Raw genomic sequence first — 25,128 nt, 5'->3', positions numbered from 1 at the left:
TGTTTATAATGAAGGTGGACATGTGCTTTTTACAGCTGTTCTATGCTGTGATGAAACACTGGTCAAGTGTTAATCAGAAGATATCTATGTTATATCTTCTTCTATTTTTTTTCCTTTTAATCTTTTTAATCCACTCTACTTAATAGTATAAGTTTTATTAAACCTAGAAGGTTACTGTCACCTGCTTTGTGTGGGTAGATGGAAGGTTGCCCAGGAAGGGAGTGCTGTGGAATAGCAAGTAGGTAATTTGGTTGAAGGAAGCTCATTCTTGCATGAGTAATTAATCCTTATGCTCCTTCACGCTGTAGTAAGAAAGTGCTCATTAATCAAGATGCTGTTTGGTCACTTACACTTTCATATCACTGGGGAGAGATCTGGAAATCTGAGATGACCCCTGTGCTTTCCTCAGTGCTAACAGTGCATCCATAGTAGGTGAAGTAATGGTTTTATGTCTGAGCATTTCAGAAATAAGGCATTGAAATTTGAGCAAGTAAATTTTAGAGGTGGTTTAGATTTATTATATAATTGTCTTTTGCAATATTCTGTAGCCTGCCACATTTTTTAACACCGGAAATAGGACTCATAGAAATGTAAAAAGTATTACGAGTTTAGAGAAGTCTTTGTCCATTGTTTCAGCTTGCTGTTTCCAGGATAGCCTTGTGAGGCTGTCTCTGACAGTTTATTAGAAACAGGCCCTCTTCTTCAGGCCAATGATTGTTCAGAGTATGCCTTCTGATCCACGAGTCTTCCTGCTAGAGTTGGCAAAAATGTTCGTGGCATGAAGCAGAAGTCAGAAAAAGAATTTTGTTATGGTATTAATGTGTATTTGTGAGGCATTTCCAGAGGACTGATAGTTTCTTTGTTAGTCTGCTGGATTTTGGTGAACCATCTTCAAATATTCAGCAGTCTTCAAATCTTGATTTTGCTTCCTTTTTCTCTCTCTCTTACGTGTTAATTTTTGAACTTCTGAAATAGAAAAGTATAATTTTAAATAGATCACAGCAGTTATGCAACACTGTAATTTTCACCCACTTACAGAATATGCCACATCCTTAAAATCAGATATTAATGAATTCCATAATAAACTGTGCTACCACTTTTGAGCCTCTATTAGCTGGAAATAAATTGGCACTATGCAAGATGTTCAGTCTCAATAGACACCCTGAATATCAAGAATTAAATCCAACAGGGGAGAAAGCAGCAGAAGCCCGTCCCTCAGTAAAGAAATAATCTTAGTTTGATCACAGGAGGACAACAGAGCATTTTGAAGCTCCTAAAATGGTCTCTGCCTGAGAGAGGACGTTGTGCTTCTGCCCTGTCTGTCAGAAGAGCTGGTATTTCCATGTTCCCTTGGCCTGCAGGCTTTCTCCCATGTGTTCAAAGCCTGTGTCCTGGCCCAAGGATACTGGGCAAAATATTGAAGTTTGCACTCCAGCAGATGCTCAGGGAGCCAAGTACTGGTTTTGCATCCATATCTTAAACCAGGATGATTTTCTGGAAATAAGTTTTAGGAAAGCTTGTGAGGGTCATGAATTGTGCAGTGATGCCTCAACATTAGATTGTATCTTTGACATCCCTCAGAATCTGACCCCCTGTTTGTTCCACACACAACGTAATTTGGCATGAAAAAGATTTCTGTAGCATCTTGATGGATGGGCAAAGGTGACATAATAAAACCTCATAGGCACTGAAGGAAAAATGCTTCCATGATGCATTCCTGCCTCCTTTTTTCAGTCCTTCCAGACTTATTAGCAACCCCAATTAGAGGGGAAGAATGCCTGTGAAAATAACTTGTGATTTTCTACATCCCTGTTTAATAATTGCTGAACATGTTTAGAGGCCAGCTGCTGTTCTGAAAAAAATTATAAAGAATATATGGTCTTATTCTGGGAAAGTAGAGCATTTGGATTCTGTAGATTTCCCCCTTCGTTCCACAGAGAAGGCAGCACCTTGAAGAACCATCTTGTACAGGATTGATTTTTCTTTTATAGCTTTTTATGTGCTTTTACCATCATAACAGAAGTTCTTAGTGACTCATATGATAAAAGCAGCAATCTGTTAATGAGGCATTTACCTTCAAATGCTTGCAATGCCATCTTGAGTGGTTTTAAGTTGTGATAATATAACTGCAATGTACTTTAACAATTATCTCTATTTAAATTCCCATTCTAGCTTTTTGAAACCATGTTTTAGCATCCATCAGACCCTAAACACATGAAACGTATTTGAAGGGTGCAATTTCAGGCCCTCGTTCTTGAAAAATGTTGTTCTGATAGAATTTAATCCACTAATTTAAACTGATGGGCTGGAATTCTGCCTTTTTCACTAAGTTGGGTGATGAACCTTTTGACAGTGATTATATTTGCTTCCATGGTCTGTGAATTCTCTAACTCTCAGATTATGTTCCTGTGCCTCCATGATCAAAACAGGCATTTGTACTGCAGATAGAATAGGGTTTTGCCCCTCAGGGTGCAAAGCAAAGAGACAGTAATGCTTGCATAGTTTTACTATGGTGGTAATGCAGAACCCTAGGAGAGCCTTCAGCCTAAAACCAAAAAGAAACCACACAGCAGGCAGATATAGTAGATATTCACAAACTAGCACAGCAGGGAAGGTCACCATACTGTGTCACAGCATGCCTTCAAAATAGAGGCCAACGTGATGTTGGACTGAGCAATCCATTTAATTAAAGACAAGTGTAAATAACAGGAAAACACTGTTGAACCATCAGAGCACCTGCATAAGAGTGCCCCAAATCTTCACAACTTCTTTGAATCAGCTCTTGCTGCTCTGTGGCTTTCCTCATGGCATCCTTCTGTAAGATCCTTTTGGTCAGTTATTCATTTTGTTTGCCAGATGGTGATTCTGAGAGTACCCCAGGTGGTGTTTTTCCCACTCCTAGCCCCATTACCATACCTATTTTTTGGTTTTTGTTGCCATTCATTCAGGAGAGGAATATTAACCTGCTGCCCTATGTAATATGCATTAAATTAACATTGCATTGCAAATACAAAGTTCAATTTTTTTGGGCTCCTGCCCATCTTAGTGATCTCCCCTTTTGAACTTGCATTCCTGTGTGGAGTTCTTTCAGACAGCTGCCTGGCTATTACCTGTGAGGCTTTTGCAGATGACATACACTAAGTGCTTGCGAGACTTTTTAACTGCATCAGGCACTGTAATGGCAAACCCATCTTTTCCACACATGGTGAGGCTGCTGCTTCTTTTGAAAGGCATCTTGCAACAGCCTGTGTGCTGTGGGGCTGTCAGAAACATATGCCTCATAATAAAGATTTATATGCTGTATAGAAGTCAGCCCTGACAATACCAGACTGTTTGTGAGCTGTGCTGATGCAGTGACTAAGCCTTCAGAATTGTAACATTCAAAGCTCTTGCTTGTCTCTTTCCATTTGTCCTTTTGGTGTGGAGTCTGTGCTTCCTGACTCTTAGACAGTTATTTCAGAGCTAATTAACTTATTTTAAATGAGTGCAGGCTTTTTTCCCCCCTAGTATTTAATTTCTTATCTCCTGTGCAAATAGAGGTCTATGAAACTGCATTAGTTTGCTTGGCAGACTCAAGGAAATGCCCTGCTACTTCCTTAGTCTGTGTATCATAATAGCTATTACCATTCTGCAATATGTTATTAAAATCGGTAATTTGATTAAATAGTGAATACCTGGTTAAGGTAGTTAGAGCTTGGGGTTTTTTCATTACCACTTACAAGGGCTGACTCAGAATCAAAAGCATTAAATGAGCATGTAATGAGGAATTCTCCTTAAAGAGTCCGTGTGAAAAATATGCTTGAGGGATGAACTCTGTTTTCTGTCATCCAGAGATAAATTGAGAGGAACTCTTCTACTGAAGTGAATGGAAGTAGCTCACATTAAAATCACCATAATGATAGAAGAGTAAAAAAATCATCTAATGCCATCAAAATCTTCTTTTCTTTTCCTTCCTGAAACACAGAAATACTTTGCTGCTTACTCCAGCTTTACCATTTCCAAAATACAAACTTAATTGTAAGGAATGAGTCCAGAAAAGGACCTTTGGGGCCCTGCTTTAGTAAGGACTGCCCACAGCTTTTAAGGAACTATAACATCAGAAAGGAAAACGGCCAACTTATAAAAGAAAGAACAGACACAAAAACCATCTAAAAGGTACTGATGGAGGTTTGCTCTGCTATGGACTTTTTTACTGTACAACTGATTAAGTGTTTCACAAAATGACAGCATGGTTAAGGATGGAAGGATTCTGGAAGTCCTCTTGTCCAATTCCTGGTCAAGCAGCACTGCCTGGAGCAGTTGCCCAAGATGATGTCCAGGACCATGCCTAGGATGGAGACTCCACCCCCTGTCTGGGCAGCCTGTGACAGTGTTTGGTCACCCTCACAATGAAACAATTCCAAGCCCAGAAATAAGAAACTTACCTTGAAGTGGCCATTACAGTATTCTGCCAACACCAAAGTGAGGCTGAAAGATTTGGCATGATCAAGATTTGGCTGCCTGGGAAGGAGCACAGTCACAAGAAAGGGGGACACAGTACTGCCATGAGATTCTACCTGCCTACTCCCCCCAGGTCTGGACCTGATATTGCACACAAGCATGTAGAACTGCTCCTGAGCCAGGGAAAAACACTGGGTAGTAGGGTTAATGATGCCTATTACATATTGTGTCTGGCCTTGGGTTAAACTGATCACTTGACAAAAAGTGATCTCTTTTTACTGTGGGGAAAAAAATTAGAGATTAGGAAAAGTCTAAGGTGATGAGAGCAGACTTTGCAGAAGTTTACAGATGCACAGAGAGTTTTGGAAAGCTTTTAATAGTGAAATGTTTGGGTGCTGCAGGACACCTACTGAAGCTGGCAACCTGGAGATATGCTGGTGGCACCTACCTGAATGTCATGGTGCTACCTTTCTGGGCAGGATGGGGAGGAGAGGCTGTCTTGGCTGCTCAAAGGGCCTGTGCTTTCTGCCAGATCTGGGAGTGACAAGGGGACTGTCCCTGAGGATTTGCTGAGTTACTCTCAGGTCCAGTCTCTGTTAAACATTTGTAGTGCCTGATCAAAAGCTTTGCCGGGAAGGAAGAAATAGTTCTGCATTTTGTTCAGAACCATATTGCCAGAAAGGTGAGTAAGCTACCTGAGAACTGTTAAGAGATATGAAATGAATTCATATGCAGTTGTGGTCTTGTGAAGTTGCATTTTCAGGGCACAGATGTTTTGCTTCCACCCATATCGTCAAGTAATAAAAATTTGAGTGATCAAAAGGTTATATTAAAGAGAAGCAAAACAAATGAAAAAACACAGCAGACTTTACATCTTTTTAGCCTGTGTGCTTTCCCTCTCCCTTTATGTTGGTTTCTGAGCCTTTAAGGTATAACTGGGTCATACTTTTTGGCTTTCTCAGTATAGTCCTCAAATTACAAAAATCCCATTGATTTAAAAGGTACTTCTTCCTTAAACTTCTTTTTCTGGAGTACTAGTAGGCTTTGAGATTCTCAAGTGGTACATGAATTCCATGGGGGGTAAATTAAATACTGAAAGGGCTAAATGAAATCCTGTCTTACAGGTAGATAGCACTGCTTTTAGGCAAATATTTGCATATCTTTTGTCCTGCACATGGCTCTTATCAAATAGATGGATGTACTGTTATCCATGGTCAACCCACCAGTATAGTACAGGTATTGTAGGTTGTTTTGTTATGTGATTTTTAATTTTTTTTTAAGATCCCTAAACAGTGATGAGTAGTTGAGTTAGTGATGATGCCTTCTGAAGTTCTCAATGTCTCTTCAAAAAGGCTGTGCATTACATGATTTTTTTTTTTTTTTTTTAGGACTTGATGACAAAATTTAGGTATCCAGTGTGGTAATAGTGAAGAAATTCCTGATTTTTTATGGGTTTGTAGTAATAATAATAATTGTAAACCTTGCTTTGATGACAGCAAGAACTTAGTTCATGCCATATTAAAAATAATCTTGATAAATTCACTCCCTTAAATGCATGAACACAGTCTGATAAATTGTGCTGACTACTAGTGGCAGTATCAGCAAAAAAAGCTCAGAAGAGTAAATATGATTGTTATTAATTTAGGACTCACATTAATTCGCTTCATATGCTGTATTATTGTAATTATATACTGTATGACACTACACTACATCTTACACAAAATTGTGCATTATTTTCCTTGTTTTTAAGCAGTTGATTCCCCTGCAAATTCCTAAACTAATGTAACAGATTTCCCCAGAATAACCACAATGTCTCTGGTTCCTTACAGCAAATGCATTATGCTGTTACAGGGAACTTTATAACTGGGAATGTGGAATTTACCCTGGCTTCCATCCATGGAACAGGCCAAAACCATTTCAGTCAACCTGTTCTCTACCCAAGTGATTCAGAACATTTGGTTTCACTTACTGGTTTTAAACATTGTTTGCCATCTGTATCCTACTAATAATTTATTTGTACAATAGATGTTGAAAAAGAAAATGCAGTAGCCAGTATTAAAGAGAAAAACAAGCACATGTGTGAATATCTTCTTTAAAATAGTCTACATTTCTTTATACTGATGATTTTCGGTGCTTGAGGAAGGCCTGCACGTTGGTGTGCCTGGAGACAGTTGCTGGTGGGATATCCTAGATCTCACATGACAGTCTTCCCTCAGGCTTTGCATCCCTATGAACTGAGCTATTGTATTTGCTGGGAATGCCCGACAAAGGCAGGAATGATGAATCTGACTCCATGTTCTCAGAAGCCTAGTTTGTTACTTTATAATATTGTATTATATATTAAAGAATACTATACTAAACTGAAGAATACATAAAGGATACTTCCTAAATGCTAAAAAGATAATAATGAAAACTCATGACTCTTTCCAGAATGTCGGCACAGCTTGGCCCTGACTGGCCAAAGAGCCAAAACAACTCACACCAGAATCCAATGAAACAATCATCTCTGGGTAAACAATCTCCAAACACGTTCCACATGAGCAAAACAGAGGAGAAGAAAATGAGATAAGAATTGTTTTCCTTTTCTCTGAGGCTTCTCAGCTTCCCAGGAGAAAAATCCTGGATTAAGAGATTTTTGCAGAGAATGTGAATGCCACACTGAGCTGATCATGCTCTTTGTGACCTTGCTGGTCGCAGTGGCCCAGAGCTGCAGAGGTGGCTGAGAGGAGTGGACCTTCTCATGGTGCTGAAGGTACCCTGGTGCTCCAGAGTGCTCTGCACATTTGCAGAGTCTCTCTGCTCATGCAAATTTCTTTTGACGACTGGAGATTGATCACCTACTGAGCTTGCAGATTAATTTTATTAACAGGCACCTACTGAATCATTAATTTTGACTTGTGGTTTGATCATATATTTTTCTCTTATGAAAAACATTCTATAAATAGTAAATGAATTGAAAATGGGATTTAAAATTTAAAATAGTGCTATGAAATATGAAAAGAATGTTATTGCTTAAATAAGTTAGTAATTGGAGGAGACATTTTTTTCAAAATCTTTTCAAGGTTTTTTTCTCTGATTTTTTTCTAATGACTTTTTCCCTGAATTTTATAATCTAATTAATTTCTTTTTCTTTGCAAATGATAGATATTCAGTTGATAGTTTACAGCTCTAAATTTTACACTGATGGTATAGAAATTTTGTTTGTGCTTCAGGATGTAAAACCAGAAAAATAACAATTCTCAGATAGTCCTGTGAAAGCAAAATATATGAGTGAAGGAATCTTCATTTCTGGCTGCACAGGCATAGCGCTTATTGATGGGAGCAAAGGGAGAACAACCCACGTAGCAATCCAATAATGGGGCATTGTAGCCTTTCTGTTTATGAGGAAACATAATGAATGACTCATGAGATTATGAAACTACTATGCAGAGAGCCAGGATCCTCTGGGCTTTTCCTAAATAAGGCTAGTAGGGCAACCAGAGGATCTAGTGACTTGGGCCCTATAGCTATGGATGGTGGTCAGAGGTTTCTTTATTTGTCAAAATCTGTGGAAATTGGGATTTGTTGCTTTGCGTGTTTTGTTGCTTTGTCACAAAAATGGCAAATTGTGGGCAGATGTGGAAGTGCTCAAAATTCATAAAGAAAGAGAGGCAGGATAGCTGGTGTGCCTTACTATTGAATTTCTTACATTTTATTACAACTGTTTCCTGTATATGTGACAATGAATTGTTATGGACTGCAATTATGGCGTGAATGTGTGCTGTATTTTGATTTGAAATCCATAACACTGTAACAACAAAATGGTTGCTGATTTATGCTTCTGGTTTAATTTTCTGTTTTGAAATAAGATGAAGATGAGAGGTTTTTTTAAAGGTTGTAGAGGACTCTTATTTGCAAAAGCCCTTACTTCTTTAAATTCTGCCTTTTGATTTCTTCACCATTGCTTGTATTGATGTCAGCAGAAGCTTCATGTCTTGTTTGTGTGGGTATCTAGACATGAGCATCCCCTGCCACCGCTGCAGTTGGCAGCTCTTTCAGCACTGAGCACAAGGCTTGTGTTCCCTGACAAATCTCATGGTGTATTGCTGCTTTTAAAACACAGTTTGTGCAGTTATAGCCACTCAGGTGATGGCAGCATAGGAATGTGACCTCAGTTCTTGAGACCATTGGTGACCCTCTTGATGGGGTTGGGCTTAAGACTCTGCAGGTTTAAACACTGCAGGCTTAAAACAGGCTCAAACACCACTCTGGGAATGGTGCAGGCTGGAGAAGCTACGAAGCATTGCCTTTTGTGACCAACTTGGCCACAAAAGTTCCTTCTTAAAGTTCTCTTTTTGCACAAGACGGGGTGATATCAGATACTGCTTTTTGCACAAGGTGAGAACATGGAATGGCATCATAATATCTTATAAACCTGAAAACATTGAGCCAAAACTCTGATGTTTGACTTTATAAATAAATAACTAAATAATTAAATGAGTTTGAATCGGTGAACTAATTGATGCTCTATGATTGTTCTGGAGTATTCTTCCCACTTAGTGGTGATGAGATAAAATTTTGTTTAAGCAAAACATCATCAGTCCCTCCCTTTACTGGTTTTGCTTACCAGGAATGAGGGAACTCTTGAGTGTCTGGTTTTGATTTTGTGTTTTTGAAGATTCCTACCAGTTTTTTCCTTGCTTTTCAAGATGGATAGACCTTACTAAGCGGCAGTGTTGCCAGAGATCTCAGCTACTGAAGGAAGCAAATTAACATACAGTATGGTAATTTGTTTTCCCTGTCCTTCAGTCACAGTGAGGAGAGTCTAAATATTTCAGTGACTGAGACTTTGGATTCCCATTCCTTGCTAAACAACAACAACAACAAAAGCTATTTATAGCAATAACAGTTAGCAGCGATACAGCAGCCTCAGACAGCTATAGGCAGCATCTCACAAATGTTAACTGCTTTTGCACTGAATGCCTCTGTGAAAACAAAGAGCACTGAGAAATAAAGATCAAAGCAAAACCAAAAGAAAGATTTTTTTATTGCTATGTTTTACTTTGCTGGCAGACCAGAGCAAAGGTTTTCTGAACATTTAAAAGATGAAAAAGGTGAAGAATCCCAGAAGCGATTTATCTTGAAGCGAGATAACTCTAGTATTGATAAAGAAGACAATCAGGTTGGTTCTCGGTTCGAGAGTTGCTGAAATTTGTTCTGTTTTTGAAGGTGGGCTGACTGATGTTATTGTTGTTCTTTTGTTGTTGCTCTCCTCCTCCCCTGCCCTGCTGCCCCTCCCCGCCTCCTCCGGCCCACGAACCACCGTGGGTGGCTCCGAGCCCCAGCGTGGCCGCTTCAGCCGTGGCACTGTGTGGGTCTGCATGGGTGGTTTGCTTGGCGCAGGACTTGCTGCATGCCCACAGTGGGGGGGGAATGCCAGTGGCTCTGGGCTGCGTGGGAGGCTGTGTCAGTCGCATTCCTCAATGTCTGGCCTAACTATGGCAGTTGTTACGCTCCCTGTAGCTTCCTTCTTCCGTTGTACCTGTTCAGAGTTGGATTTCAGTGTGGACCAGTGATGAACTGATGTAGCCCAAAAAGGAGAGAGGGAAAAAAAAGTGTAAAAAAAAAAAAAAGTCCCAAAGATGTGATGGTGAGGCCAGGTTGATTTTTGTTTTTTTTAAAAACCATCCTAAATTACATTTTGACCAAAAATAAATTAGGTCTGTCTTTTACTTCCCTTCCTCCTCCTGTGCCCTCACCACCTTTTACTGTCTTTGTAATTTACTTGCTTGTGCATGTACTGTGGCAGACGTTCCCCCATATGTTGCCTGTGCCATAACACTACCTTAACTTAGGTGAGCTTGATGAGTAGGGGAGTGCCAGGGAAATGTGTGTGTTTGTGCTGCCTTTAAAAGCGGGTGTTGTGCTGTTTCAATCCAGTGCAAGCTGTATATGTGGAATAGATTAACAAAAAAAAAAAAAAAAATCTATCTGAAATGGTTCTGTTGTGATTTGATTTTATGAGAAAATTCTCACAGGTAAGAGGACAGCATATGTTTCTTTGCTAGGGCTACGTTTGCGGAGGAACCAACCAGTGATTCTCTTGTTGCCACTTCCCTTCATGTTTTCAGTAAAGGACCATTTTTTTTTCCTTCCTTTTTTCACCCTTTTTTCCTTGACTTTTAGTTGTACTTGGCAGCCTTGCCAGTTGTGCTGCATACAAGCTGGCTTTGAAAACAAACCCCAAGCAATTTCAGGGTGTGGTGACTGTGGGGATCACTCAAAGGAAAGCAGCATGACCTTATCCCACCTGGTGCTGGGATGCAGGGGGAGAAGGACCAGTCCTTGAAACCCATTTGTCAGTGAAGCATTTCCTGATGGGGCTCATCTCCTCTCCTCCTTCCCATGGCACAGCCATTTCCCACACTGTGGTGTGCCAAGAGGCAAAAATGGCCCTTCCTTTTCCAGCCAGAATTCAGTAGAGGGTTCCATACAGTTTGAAAATCATTAAAACTGTTGTGCTGAGTATCTGGGACTTCTCCTTCCACACACAGACTTTGTGGGTTTCTTCTAGGGTTTACAGTTCAGCTCCAGCAGCCTAGTTACCCTCTTTCTTCCTTGATTTCTTAGGTAGCCCACCGCTGCCTGCCCTCCTGCTCCTCACAGCTGGTAGGAGAACCAAGAAATGTTAGCAGTTGAGAACAATGGCACTTAGACCTGGGCTGAGGACACCCAATTTTAGGATGGTGGGTCCACAAAAGCTGTGCAGAAAGCCTTGTTTTGGCCACCTGCTCGATGAACCCATGTGCAGCATCTAACTGGAAATCTTTGAGAGCCAGTCTCACAGGGTTCTTTGTGCAGGAGCGACAGCTATCATTTTCGTGCTTCATTTGTTTAAGTGAACATTCATTATTCTCAGCTGACAGTTACTTAATGGCAGTTTTTAACAGCTCAACTTATATAACCCTCCTGGTTTTCTTTCTGCTCAGCAAAACAGAATTCTTCCATTTAGAGATGACAGACGAAGTAAATCAATTGAAGAGAGAGAAGAGGAGTATCAGAGAGTGAGGGAGAGAATATTTGCACAAGATGTGAGTAGTTATTTTAATTGCCTCTTTAGTGCCATACCTTCGCCGGTAGTCAGACAGTTTTGCCCCCCTCCTACAACAACACTGCAGCTGGGCTTGCCCTGTGGGGCTGGAGGTGACAGGGAAAGCAGATTGGCTCAGAGGGTCTCAGAGGAGCTTTAGAGGTGTGGAGCTTGGCTGCTGCAGGGTGAGGTGATGAGAGTTGCAGGGAGAAGGGTAGAGGAGAGATCAGGCCCAGCATGTTGTCTGGGGAGTGCCTGTCCTGTTTCTTTGAATGTTCGTGTTCACATGGCCTAGGTTTATTTCCTTTTTCCTTCTGCTAGCCAAAGAGCAGTGATTTAAGTGGACACTCTCAATAATTTCAAATGGCTGTGTTATTTTATATTTTTTTCAAAGTGGATCAAATCTTTATAAGTGTCCTTCTGCAGAGACTCCCTATGGGTTTTTGTTTTTTGGGCCAATGCTGTAACATCAAGACACTGAGAGCAAAAAAAGGGCAGAGGTAATCATGGAGTTGCATCATTCTTTTTAAATGACTGATTAAAGAACTGTGCTTCTACCATCAGAAAGAGTCAGTCATGCTGTTGATGATTATATTCTGAAAGGAATAAAATGAAGAAGACATTAAAATTCTTGCCCTTACCGAAAAATCAGAACTTTCAAGACAAGGTATATTGCTAAGGAAAATACTTAAATCTGAAACATCTGTGAGCAATACCTGATGCTCCTGAAAAAAAAAAAAATCACAATTTGCTATAATACTGTAATGATGATGTAATAAAAGAAAAAAAAAAAAAAAGAAAAAAGCATTTTAATGCTTTATTTCATATCTCAGTGGGAGTTCTGCCATTTATGAGAAATATGGGAATAAATCTAATTAAATCTATTTTTGAAAATCATATTGGGCAGTGTCCTTTTAAATTAAAGCTGTTCATATGTTGCAGGGCTAATAGTACTGCTAGGAATTGCACATGTCCAAGCTGGGTTATTTTGGCAGAATACACTGTATAGTTTTAAGGTATGTGTTGTCTCGCTTCTTAGTAAATAGCTAGCTACATCTAAATATTTTTAGCTTCACTTTTCCCTGGCTGAGATGATTCCAGGAAAAGCAGAGGCCCTTCAGTTTCTGTTTTGCTTTCAGCATGTTGGCCTGGATATAAATACTGTTCCAGGCTACACATGGTGGAATTGCCAAGTTGTTCAAGAGCTGCAAAAGCCACTTTGCAACAAGTTTCTTATATGAAATATAGGAGGTTTTGACACATTACAAAAGAGCTTGTGCAAAACCAAAAAAATCTTTGGGTTTTGATGCAGAATTCAGATGAGGCAAAATGCTAAAAATTACCAAATGGGAAGTTATTTCCAAAATAGTCCAGTTTCTATCACAAGCTGCAGCTAGAAGTGCCTGTTTGGGAAAGAGATGGCTGGAAAAGTGTGCTTAAAGTGGCTCCATAGTGTATTGCTGCTGTTACCTATAGATATTTGAGTTCTAAAAACAGGCAAGTGGAGAGCATTTGAATTGCCCACAGCAGGAGGCTGTTGTGGTTCATTGGGTTGGCATTTTCAAGTGGCAGGACCTAAGTAAAAGTGTGCTTTTTGGCAGACATTTTAAATGGAATTGGGAGGGAGCATTTTTAAAGATCAGCAATATTAGATATCTCTCCCTCTCTCTCTCATATCCACTCCTTTGCTCTCTCTCTCACAGCTATTGCAGGTGTTAGTGAGCATCATAGTGCAGTGAATTTCAGCAAGCTGTATGTTTAATGTCAAAGGCAATCTGTGTTTTATCTGAGCTTTTTTGGGTGGAGCGTTCCTTGCCAGATACAAGGTGTTTTTAGGATGATGTCAGTGGTTGTGGTGGTGGACAATGTATTTTTTCAATTTTAGGAAAGAGAGAAATGGCTTCCTGTTATAGATAGTCACTTACTGCATGTAAGACTGTGAAGTTTTAAGGCCCTCTGCAGTCATTAATTAATCCAATTCTCCCCAGGTTTGTGTGAGGTAGGTACCTAAGCCTTGTTACTCTGCAAATTACAGATACAGAGAGTCAAAGATGGATTACTGATGTGGTATTTTTATTACCTCTGTACTGTTTACACTGTTGTAGTCAAGCCTTTATGAATGCCTTGCTTGTGAATCTTAACAAATGGATCACAGATACATCTCTTCTAGTTAGAGTATGCATGAAGAGATCTTGCATGGGAAGTCTTCAAAGCGCAGCCATGAAGGTCAAGAGTACTGCTATAACTTGTTGCATCCAGCAGCACCCCCCCCCCCGCCAAAGATGTTTGAGACACCCAAACCCTTTAGATAACAGCCCAAGAGTCAGAACTTTAAATGAAATTCATAAGGAAAAGGCAGTCTGGTTGCAGGGCCAAAAAATTCCATGCATGTTTTGAGTGCTGTGAAAAATGTCTTAACCTGAACCCCACATAACCATATAAAGCCTTTCTGTTCTTCCTTTGATCTTGCAGAACTCTAGTGCACCAGATCTCTTCACTTCCAAATGGGAAGGTTTTAACAAAATAAGTATGTTCATGAGTAATGCCATGTCTATGATAGTCCTTATGATGATTACTCTAGTATTAGTCAGTTTAAATTATACTTTCTGGCAAGTTTTCCATCTGCTGTGTTGGCTATCACAAATTTTGACAAGGAGAGCTGGAAGCTTTAATGACTTCTGTCTCAGCAAGATTGAGAAGCATGTTAGTTTGATATTTTAATAAAAGGATTGGTGAAGAAATAAATAGCTAAAACCATTATCATTCCAGCTCTCTGAAACAAGAACTGCAAAGTGCACCTCCAATTTTTCAGGCTGCTAAAAAAAGTTTAAAAAGCACAGTTTGAGCTCTGTTATGCTCAAAACTATTTCAAGTTTGTTTTTTTTTTTATTGCAAAACTTATTTTATTGGAAACTTAGTTTTAAAACAAAGTGTGAATTTTACAGCCACACACACTGGAGCAGAGGACCTGCACTGTCTGGGTCTTGCAGAGAAGTTCCTTGTCTGAACTGCTTTAGTTGCATTTGGGAAGTTGAAGAGTTATTGTCCAAGAAGGACAAAGAACAACATACAGGAATAAAAAAAATGTTATTTCCCTGTATGTAGAGAATCCCAAATGCTTGCATAAATAATACATGATGTTTGGCTTTGAAGCATGCAGAAAATTGACTGTAAAGACCAGCAATCAAATTACATGGGGGAAATTTCATCCTTCAAGGTTAGTGCAATGTATAACCTCATGAGCCAGAGTCACGCTAGGACCATTCAGTGCTCATAAATGCATTCTCTGGGAATCATTCTAATTCACTAAAAAAATGTAGATGTTTTCTTACTTACACAAATGCTAGAATTGCCCATGATACACATGGAACTTATTAAAGGAAATACACCATGCTCTTTATTTTCTGTTGTCAGCTGTAGTGGCTGTTTTTCACCAAGGAGTGTATTCTAAAGAACCAGATCCTTTAGGTACAGTTGGTCACAATTCCTCTACTTAAGAAAACTCAGAGGATCTTTATCAGTCTCTGATGAAAGAGAGGAACAAAAGAAATACCTGTAGACCTGTCTTCAGCCTGTTCTACCCCTCTAGTGTGAAAAGATTAGGAAGAAGAGGGCTTAAAATTAATAAAAACAAATCAAAGGCACACCTCATTCTTGCCACCATAAACCTGTAGGTACTCAAACTCCTGTACTGGTGTACAGAGACTTTCTTTGTGGCTGAGGATGAAATAGCAAGCATTAGTTGGAAGCCTGAGATCTATCACATCTTGTTAACTGACATGAAAATTATTACCTGATAGTACCCATTGCAGGATATTGCTGCATGTTAATAGTTATCTCTGTTTGCTAATGTAATTAAAAACAAGAGCAGCAGCTCCCAGTGTATCTAGTACACTGGCAGAACTGATGCACATTTTCCAGTTGAGACTTTAAAAGGTTCTTGGAAATCGGAAAAGTGAAATACTCAGTTCATAAATAACAATCAGTCATACAGAGCATCCTAATGGAAATCTTGCACGCAGAGATCTCCAAGGACACTAACTTGTAGATAATCTTACATAATTTTTTTATCTGATAGGTTTGTTGCCCGTCTGTTTAAAGGGTAAACAAGAGTCAAGTGTTCTAAGGATTTTTTTGACAACATCTGTGCTGGGTATTTAAGCTTTCCTGGTGCTTTAAGTGCAATACATCAGGAAGGTGAGTCCTGACCTTGTAGTAGCTAAATTTCTATCCAGAGCTGCTTAGCCACTTGATTTTTAACAGTAAGAATAAAATAATACAAAAGTGCCTGTCTTCTCTGCCTCTCAGCCTCACACCTGTATTGAAGAATAATTTCCAGGGATTGGAAATGTGTTGGCACAGTGTGGCACTGTGCTAACATCATCAACCAAGAAGACAAATTGAGTTATTATGGACTCTGCTTAAAGTCTGTAATACACTTGATAGTGGTTCCCATCAAGACACTGAGAAGGAAGCAGACCTTTCTGCTTGCTTGATAAAATATAAATCCCAGATATTTATTCTGCTTTATGCCCCAGTCTCTTAAAAAACTTTAATAAAATAAAATAAATACAGACAAGTGCATTACAGGCCCCTTTGCTTTTGTAACTTGGTGGGTACACCGTCCAGTACTCTGGTCTGAGCCAAGGTTTTTCTGTAAGAATAGCTGTAATCCTGTGCTTTGGAATGTGACTGCACAGAAGTCAATGCACAGATGTCCATCATGAAGTTCGAGATGATGACCCCACAGCTGAGGTTGTACAAGCCCGTGGGGTGATTTCAGTATGCTTTTCTGGGGCTTTTTGCTTCAGCATAGTTAGACTGTGCTGAATTTTGCACATTTTTTTAATGAAACCTGGTGCCCGAGTAAGATACATAAAATGAGAGAAGACACAGTGTTGTAGTTGTACAAAGGATCCCACTGGTTTTAGGTGAAGCAGTTTGTACCTTCTCTTAGCCTGAGGTGAAGGCCTGGGTCTGCTGTAGCTGGTGGGAATCTGATTCCTGGCAATGGAGAACTTGTTTCTGATCTCCTGAGGCTTCATGCTAAGGAGAAACCGATTGCCCCTGATGCAGCCCAGTGCCTTGCAAATTTAGCAGGAGTGCAGGGTGGGAGCTCACTTGGGAAGCCCACAGAACTGTCAAATGTTCCCTAGTGTGGATTCTGGGTGCGTGAATTACACTCTAATGAGAAATTGTAGTGCCATCTGAGGGATAAATTTCTTCCTTTTGTAGGTTGATGGGGCAGCACTAGCTGTGGTGTCAAGGAAAAATTTCGTCCAGGCATCAGCTGGAGCATTAAGAATGAGCAGGGTGTTGCTTCTGGTGCTGGCCAAGACTCTTTTGAGTCTTGGCTCACCCTTTACAAAACACAGACATCCAAAATCTGTGCTCTAACATTCCATACTGTTAGAATTTGACACAATTAATGATGGCATTTTATGATTCTTTGGGCTGAGCCCTATTGCTACAGAACTAATGGCCATAATCTCTGGTGTTGTCCTTCCTTTACCTGCCTTTTGTTTAAATTCAGTGCAAATGCTGACTATTCTTTCTTCTGCACCTCATCAAGATATAATCCAGTGACAGCTATGAGGCTTTTTGTGTAGCGAACATGAAATAGGAGGGAAATGAAAAAATCAAAGAGGGAGAATTATTCATGGGAAATTGAGCACAGCTTCATTTCTCTGCATAAAAAATTAAGTAATTCTGAAAGAGATATACACTTGTCCATAGGATTTATTTCTTCTGAGCCCTTCACCTTTTTTGGGATCTAAGTGCTCCAGCAGAGAGCCTTGTTGCTATGATTGTTGTTAATATTATCATTAAGAAGGTTATTATCATTTTATATCTCAGTATTCCCTCTCCAGCCGTAAAATGTGAAGTCACACACTATTTCTAAGAACTGCAGTATCTTCTCTCCCTTTGAGGAACTTTGTAAATTCTGCATGCTTTCCTTCTGTTTGTCCTTCCTACCTAGAACTCTATGCCATCCTGCAGTTTTATTTTGAGGTGGTAGGCCAGACCAGTGGAACCTTATATTATGCAGAAAAAACATTTTTTTTCCCTTCAAATTGCCAGTATTTTGCACATAGTGCCTTCTTCAGATCTCTTAACTGAGAAGTTTCAGTTTGTTCCCAAACTGAGACACCTTATTGGCAATGTGTTGTAATGCATGGAATTTATTTTACTGGCCTGACCTTATTCTTGACCTTTTTTCCCCTCTTGTCTTCTGCAAATGCAAATGATGCATGAATTAAAATCCCCTTAAGCCTGAGCAGGGGAGGTAATTCTAAAATCAAGGAAGAAATTGGAACAGCAGAGCATATCTAGAACGTCTGATACAATGCCTTTTTTATTTTTCAGTCAGTTTGCTCCCAGGAAAACCTTTTTGTGGAAAACAGGTAAAAAATAGCTTTATTTTGTGTGTGTGTGCTAAACTTAGCTGTTTCTCTTATTGTCTATCTGTAGTTCTATAGTTATTTTTCCTAATGTGAAGACTGTTGAGCAAATTTGCAGTCTGTATTATCTGCATTGGTTTTGTGCTTTAAGAGGGGTAATGGAGCTTGCCTTGCACTATGGTATCTGAGGAGATAAAGTATTACTGCTGCTTCCCTGGGGCTTTTGCATTTCAGTTTAAAAAGCAGATTGTGGGAGAGAGGGTGGGGGGGGGGGCACCTAAGCTTTCATTTCAAGTGACCATTCTGTCTCTGGAGTGCTCTTAGGATTTAACTTATTGATCTTTAAAAAGCACTCTAGCGGTGGCTGGATGACAGCATTTATGAAACACCAGGCTTGGGTGTCTGTTGTTTAACCTGCTCTCCCGCGGGACTGAGCAGCAGCATTGGCATCACTTGTTGCTTGTGAAGGCTCACAAGTTCCACACAAGTTCCTGCTTTATTGCTGCAGTGTAGTAGTGAGTTGGTGATATTTGAGCTCACTGTTACTTTGCATTACTGCATGATAGTCCTTGTGAATGTTATTTTTGTTACCTACTCAAAACAAAAGGGAAGAGTAAACTGTGTTTGAAATGTTGAATATGAAATGTTGGCTCCATAACAGCCGTAAAGTAGCTTAACTGTGTTGAAAATCTGAAAAAATTGTGCATCTTTATGGCAGATAAGGATTTTAACCAAAAGGGGGGAATTTAATTGGTGAGTGTTTGAGCAGTGCTGACCCAAGTCTGTCCTGCACAGGTTTAAAAACTGTTTATCACCCGCCCTTGAATAAGGGGAGGCTCTCTCTCACAGTATTTTATTCTCTGTCCATCCTGACATCTGTCAGATGCGTTTATGGGTGAAGCTGTTCCCATAGAAAATGACTCCACAGTAATGGTACAAACCAGCTTTTCCAGTGGACACTTCTGTAAGTGGAATGAGGGAAGGCCCTCAGGAGATCATGGCCACTGTCATCTAACCACCTCATGTTCTGAGGGCCAAGGGTATTTCCTCAGCTGCTGCTTCTGTGTCGTGACAATGGAGATACGTTTTATCAAAACAAATCAAAATTCCAGCAAAGGAACCCGTAAAGCCAAAAGCAGACGCTCCCTTAAACCTGTTTTTTCCTGTCGGGAGATTGGGGCAACAAGGATGACACAGTTGTTGACACTTCCAAGTCAGCTTGGAAAGCACTCAGAGGCTGTACTGCCAAGGGTAGGGTGGGTACCTTTATGGGATAAACCATGGACTCCATGGCCCGGCCTCCCCTGGTTTATGCACCCTATCCCACACCTGTGTGCCAGAGAATGTGGGCAGCCCTGGTATTTACACGTGGTTTGCTGTCCTTGAACCTGGGAGCTGACTGACCAGCCCAGTGTGAGGATGCACACCCAAGTGGGGACCACTAAAAGGCCAGCATGGGAATTGCACAGCCTGCACTGTTGCTGTCCTGAGGCAGACTTCAGCTGCCTTCTTTTCTTGCTGCATTCCCTGCAGCCTTTGATTAGGTGAAGCACTTAAACTTATACTTAGCTCCGTGCACATGAGCAATCCTGTTGATTTGCTGTGTTGGAAGTTAGGTGTGTGTTTAAGTGCTTTGCCTTTCTTTTTTGTCAGAGGATCTGAGCCTTTCTCTGAGCTGCAAAGACTTCCAAGCGACTTAGCAAGTACTTAAAATTACATATGCAGTATTTTGCTGGCTTGCATTTTTTTTTATGTTCTTATTAAGTGATATTTTTATGAATTTTCCTTTGGATGGAATGATTCCTTAGCTTCTGAGAATTACCTTTCTCAGTAACAGGAAATGCTAAATTGGCCCTCAGCCTCGCTGGATGATATTTTTTATGTTCAGTTGACTGTGTACAGCTAAGGGAGAGGGAGGAGGGGGCATTTTTAGCCTTGGTTCTTTAAACTGAATCTAGCACAAATTGAAAAAGGTATCTAGAAATCAAATAAAACTTTGCAGATCGGATAAATTTGAATTACCATGTTTTTTAGCATAATCTTTCTTTTCATTTTTCAGTAGGCTGTTGGAAGACAGTAGCATATGCAATGATATGCATAAGAAGAGACAGCTGTTTAGGTTTGTATGAATTTTATTTAATGTTTATTTCCCAGTGTATCCCACTTGTGATTCTGTCTGTGTCCTTGCCAAGGCACACCTTGACATGTGTGGGTATGTCGGTTTGCTGGTTGGAAAGGAGCATGGAGAACAGACTCCGACCCCACTCTTCCCATGTTCTCTGAATGAAGAGGTAACAAGAGGACCCTTTTCTTTGGGTAACTGCCTCAGGAACCCCATGAGATTTTTGGCTGCCTGGCTGTTCAGACTGTGACTGTTTGGGAGAGACTGGAGAGGCTCCATTTTTCCTGGAACATATATGACAGGCACGTTTCATAGACTGGTGCCCAGACTGACCTTTTTTCCTTTTGTTGGTTTGTTAAAAGCTGAAGTAAAAGTGCATTGAGGCAAAAACGATTGAAGCTCTCTTATCTGAAGTATCTGTTTTGAAACTTTTTTCTGTTAACTTTGTTTTCTCAACTCCAATTCCTTCCACACATTCAGATGCATTCCATATCCCAAAGAGCATCCCAGGCCAACAGGAAATCATTAAAATTCAGTCCCTATTTTCATGGAGAGCAGTTCTACCAATTGACACACTGAATCAGTGGAAGTCTGAAACTGGTGATGACAGTGTTTCTCTGAGAGTTTTAGAAAGGTTGTCTTCACCCACCATGAGCTCTCACACATTCAGTTCACATCAGCCAGGCTCCTTTAAGAGTCAGTCAGCTGCCACAAGTCTTAAGCAGAGGAGGCAGAAGAAATGGGTGCTTTCAGAAGTGTGCCCTTCATCTATTAAGGCACATGGACAGCAAGGCAGATATTCACTAGATGTCTGTGTGCATTGGGGTTTGCATATGTCACTTCAAACCTATATCATTTATATTACATAATTTTTCACTGTGAGGAGAAATGGATGTGTGAGGAGAAAATTTGATGTGTGGTTGCTGAGTCTGCATGCCATCACAGCAGCCACAGAGGAGATGGAGAGATTGCACCAGATGAGGAGCAGTGCTGGAGCATCTGCTTCTGCGCCCCATGACCACAGGCAGCAGGCACAAAAAAGCTTCCTTCTTGCTTTGGGTTAGCCTTGATGACCTGAGAGTCTTGGATTGGGCATGCAGGACTTAGGAGGTGTCTGCACACACGCTCTTAATAACTCATGTCTGAGTTTGGGGAGCTAAAAGAGATTTTTTTGTAACCCAAAGCCACAGATAATGGGGATACAATAGCATTCTGTTTCTATCCCTCCTTTTCTCTAGCATATAAATGGAAGGGAATTGTTAATTTCTAAGCACAAGAGTACAAAAGAGTCTGTAAATAATATACTTCGGGGTTTTTTTCTTTCTGATTAAATCTTAAAGGATTATTTATTTTTAAAATCCTTTCCCCTTTTTTGTGTTGTTGCTTCTGTGCTGTTTCTCTTGATGCTTTCCCCCTTTGTGGGTCTAGCAAAGGTCAACAGGTTTATACTGCTGATCACATCTGAGAGAGGCTCTGTTACAGGCGAGGAATGCAACAGCCTGATCCCATCTTTGACACGCTGCCTCCTTCATGTCCCAAGTGACACAGCTCAGCAGGTTCTCCAAATAAAAAGCAGGAGCCAAGTTCACAAGGAAAAAGGGGACCAAAAAAAATTAAATTGATACAGTCCCATCATTTTGATCTGTAGAAAGAGTTTTGAGCCTGCAAGCTATTATACTGTAATATACGACAGAGGAGTGGAAATTTTAAAAGGAGTCTTTTAAAATCCTTCCAAATACAGTGTTATGAGCACCACTTGGGATAACGGTCATGGTGCGCTAAGCCGTGGTACGCATTTTGGTTCTGTCATTTTAGCAGCACAGTGCAGGTAGTTTACCATAAATAAGCCAAATTCTGATCACAGGATTTACTGTGTTATTACTCACAGTACACTGGGTGCTCTGCAACTGTTCAAGGACAGGCAGCATTTCTACCCAGGAAATTTTAGTATTATTTTGTGCAGAGTGGAAACAAAGTAAACTGACTTGTGGGTCTATGAGTGAAGCACTAACAGTGAAGAGATTGGGGTCACACTGAGAGGACACATGTTTAGGAAAGGCTTTGGGTGAGCTCACAAAGCTGATAATGGCTGGGGGCAAGCTCCTATAGAAATAAGGTAGAGTGCAGGTGAAGTTGGTGACAAAAACATCACAGTGGATGGACAGCAAAGTGAGAAGTGGTGAGGGGCTTACTGAGGGAAGAGAACACTCAATGGGCACAGAAATGCTGCACCAGTGCTGCATAAGACTGCTGTGTCAGCCCCATCTGGTAAAGTGCTCTTTGGAGACATCCAAAAGGGGAGGGTGGTAAGTGCCATGGATGTAAAAAGGTTATAGCAGTGTTTACATGCTGAAGGCAGATAAGTCTAGGGGTCAAATTCCATTTCAGACCTGCTTTTGTGAAGGCAGAGTATCTCCTTTTTCATTATTTGGGTTGCTGCAGGGTACCTGAAGATAGACTTTGCCTTGACATGGTTTTATTTGTGTATAAATCTTTGTTTCATGATATCTGCAGGGGCAACAGAGACAGCATTGGGAAGACATCTGGCAGTCGACAGAGCAGTACAGAGAACGAATTGAAGTGGGCAGACCACCAGAGGCCATGGAGCAGCACAGACTCGGACAGCTCAAACCGAAATTTGAAGCCAGCCATAACAAAGACAGCCAGTTTTGGTGGGATAACCGTCCTGACAAGAGGAGATAGCTCATCAAGCAACAGAAGTACCGGCAAACTGTCTAAAACAGGTAGCTAGTACTGTATTGGATTCACAGTGTCTCTTGCTGTGTGGTGATAAATGTCTGTGCTGGTGCTTGTCTGAGTATGGTCTGTCACACGATGGTTTGGGTCGGAAGGGACCTTCAGACACCAGGTAGTCTGACCCTCATGGTTGGTTCTGTAGATGGAAAAATACATCAACAGTTGTGTTTCCTGTACAAAGGAAATGTGTATGTCCCTCTGTGGATGCTGGTATGTGGGTGCCTGCTCCTGAGTTTTTAGGAATCAAGAAAAAATGCAGTGCGTGAGGTTTGCAAATCATAGGAGAGGTAGGCTTTCCCTGGGGTATAATGTGCACACACCATACACGTACTGCACTTGTAGCCTGGAAAGGTGGTTCTCCTTCCAGAGAAAGCACAGATTTTACCTTTTTATTAATATTTATGAGTTGTGAATAATTAAATGTCAGATATCCGAGGAGAAATAGAAGAACATTTTGTTGTCATTCCTAAAGTGCACCCCATCTGTATTTTACAGTACAGCTTCTGCCTTGGTGGTGCCAGTTGAGGCCATGGACTCACAGAGGTCCCACAATCTCTCCATTTTCTTCTTTAGTTCCCATTAAACAAAAACATCCTTTAAGGGGACTATGAATCTGGTGGGAATTCTGGATTTATTTGCATTAACTTTACAAGTACATTAACATATGAGTGAGTCGCAGGGTCTGGATCTAAGTAATTTCAAGCTATGCCATTAAGCTATTCTATTATACTTGAGGTTGAAAGTGCATAATAAATAACGAGGCCATCAGATGATTCCATCAGATTGGTTCATTTGATACCTATAGTACAGGACAAATGGTAATCAATATGTAGCACTTAGTGCTCTTTCAGCTTGAGCGTGTTTTATGGATGGTACTTAATTTACACCCAGTTTATCAAACCTGACTTGGTCAAATTTCACTCCTATCCCCCAAATCTTGCAGTAGCTTTTGTGTGGTTCAGGATGCTGGGGAATGGAGTTTTTAGAATAAATAAATAAAGCCATTGACATAGTAATTACATTTTAATCTCTGGATGTTGAACATAGTTTAAAATTTTAGTCAGTCATAAAGTCACTTGAGTTGAAAAGACCTTTAAGGTAATCAAGTCCAAGAATTAACATAACATGGTCAAGTGCACCCCTAAATCATGCTCCCAAGGGTCACACTTACATGTGTTTTAAGTACCTCCAGGGATGGTGACTCAGCCACTTCCCTGGACAGTCTGTTAGAATGCTTGACAATTTTTTCAGTGAAAACATTTTTTCCTGGTATCCAGCCTAAACGTCACCTCTAGAAACTTGAGGCCATTACCTCTCATCCTGTCACTTGTTCCCTGGCTGATGACCAACACCTTCAGGTCGTTTTCCACTGGCCATTCTTTCCCAAGCCTGTAGCACTGCATAGGGTTGTTATGACCCAAGGGCAGGATCTGGCACTTTGTCTCATTGAATGACAAAATTAGCCTCAACCCATTGCTCCAGCTTGCTCAGATCCTTCTGTAAAACTGTCTTACCTGCAGCAGATCAACGCTCCCTCCCAGCTTGGTATCATCTGAAGATTTCCTGAGAGGATACATTTGATCCCTTCGTCCAGATTATAGATAAAGACATTAAACAGCACCAACCCTAGGGAATTCCACCTGTGATCAGCTTCCAGCTATGTGTAACTCCATTCACAACCACTCTAGACCTGGCCATCAGCCAGGGGGAACTGTACACCCATCCTGGCAGTGAACAGCTAGATTTTTCAGGAGACTGCTGTGAAAAACAGTGTTGAAAAATGGCTTTTCTGAAGTCCAGGTAGACAGCAACCATAGCCTTTCCCTCATCCACTAAGTGGGTCACCTTGTCATAGGAGATTGGGTTGGTTAAGTAGGACCTGCCTTTCATAAACTCATGCTGGCTGGGCCCTGTTGCCTGACTGTCCTGAACATGCCACATAATGGCACTGAAGAGGATTTGCTCTGTAAGTTTTCTTACACCAAAGTCAGACTGATAGGCCTTCAGTTCCCCACATGCTCCTTGTGGCTTTTCTTGTGGGTGGGTGCCACATTTTCTAGCTTCCACTTAGCTGGGAGATGCCAGTGGGACTGCTGATAGGTAATGAAAGTGGCTCAGTGAGCACTTCCATCCTCTCCCTCGGAACCCTTGGTGGATCCCATCTGACCTCACGGACTTGTGTGGGTCTAAGTGATACAGCACATCACTACCTTTGTCCTTGGATTTTGGGGGCCTTGTTCTGCTCCCTGTCTCTGTCTTCTGGCTCTGGGTACCCAGAGAACAGGTCTGGATATTACAGACTGAGGCAAAGGAGGATTAAGTACCTTAGCCTTTTTCTT

The 25,128-nt window shown here is 40.8% G+C and overlaps 1 protein-coding gene across 26 annotated transcripts in view; it reads left to right on the top strand.

Moving 5' to 3' along the window:
- The window catches only part of ARPP21 (cAMP regulated phosphoprotein 21), a 361,236-nt gene that overhangs the window by 274,818 nt on the left and 61,290 nt on the right, over positions 1-25,128 (top strand). For 13 of the 26 annotated variants that reach the window (XM_063157213.1, XM_063157201.1, XM_063157239.1 and 10 more), the window contains 5 exons: positions 9,493-9,601; positions 11,409-11,510; positions 17,876-17,913; positions 19,970-20,029; positions 22,547-22,779. In XM_063157213.1, the coding sequence (XP_063013283.1) occupies positions 9,493-9,601; positions 11,409-11,510; positions 17,876-17,913; positions 19,970-20,029; positions 22,547-22,779 (542 nt within the window). The remainder of the gene's footprint in view (positions 1-9,492; positions 9,602-11,408; positions 11,511-17,875; positions 17,914-19,969; positions 20,030-22,546; positions 22,780-25,128) is intronic. The other 13 variants (XM_063157385.1, XM_063157266.1, XM_063157301.1 and 10 more) reach the window with 8 other exon arrangements.

The sequence above is a fragment of the Melospiza melodia genome, chromosome 1 (assembly GCF_035770615.1).
Source record: "Melospiza melodia melodia isolate bMelMel2 chromosome 1, bMelMel2.pri, whole genome shotgun sequence".
NCBI classification, from domain to species: Eukaryota; Metazoa; Chordata; class Aves; order Passeriformes; family Passerellidae; genus Melospiza; species Melospiza melodia.
The sequence above is the reverse complement of the archived record's forward strand: the minus strand, read 5'-3'. Positions and strand labels throughout refer to the sequence as shown.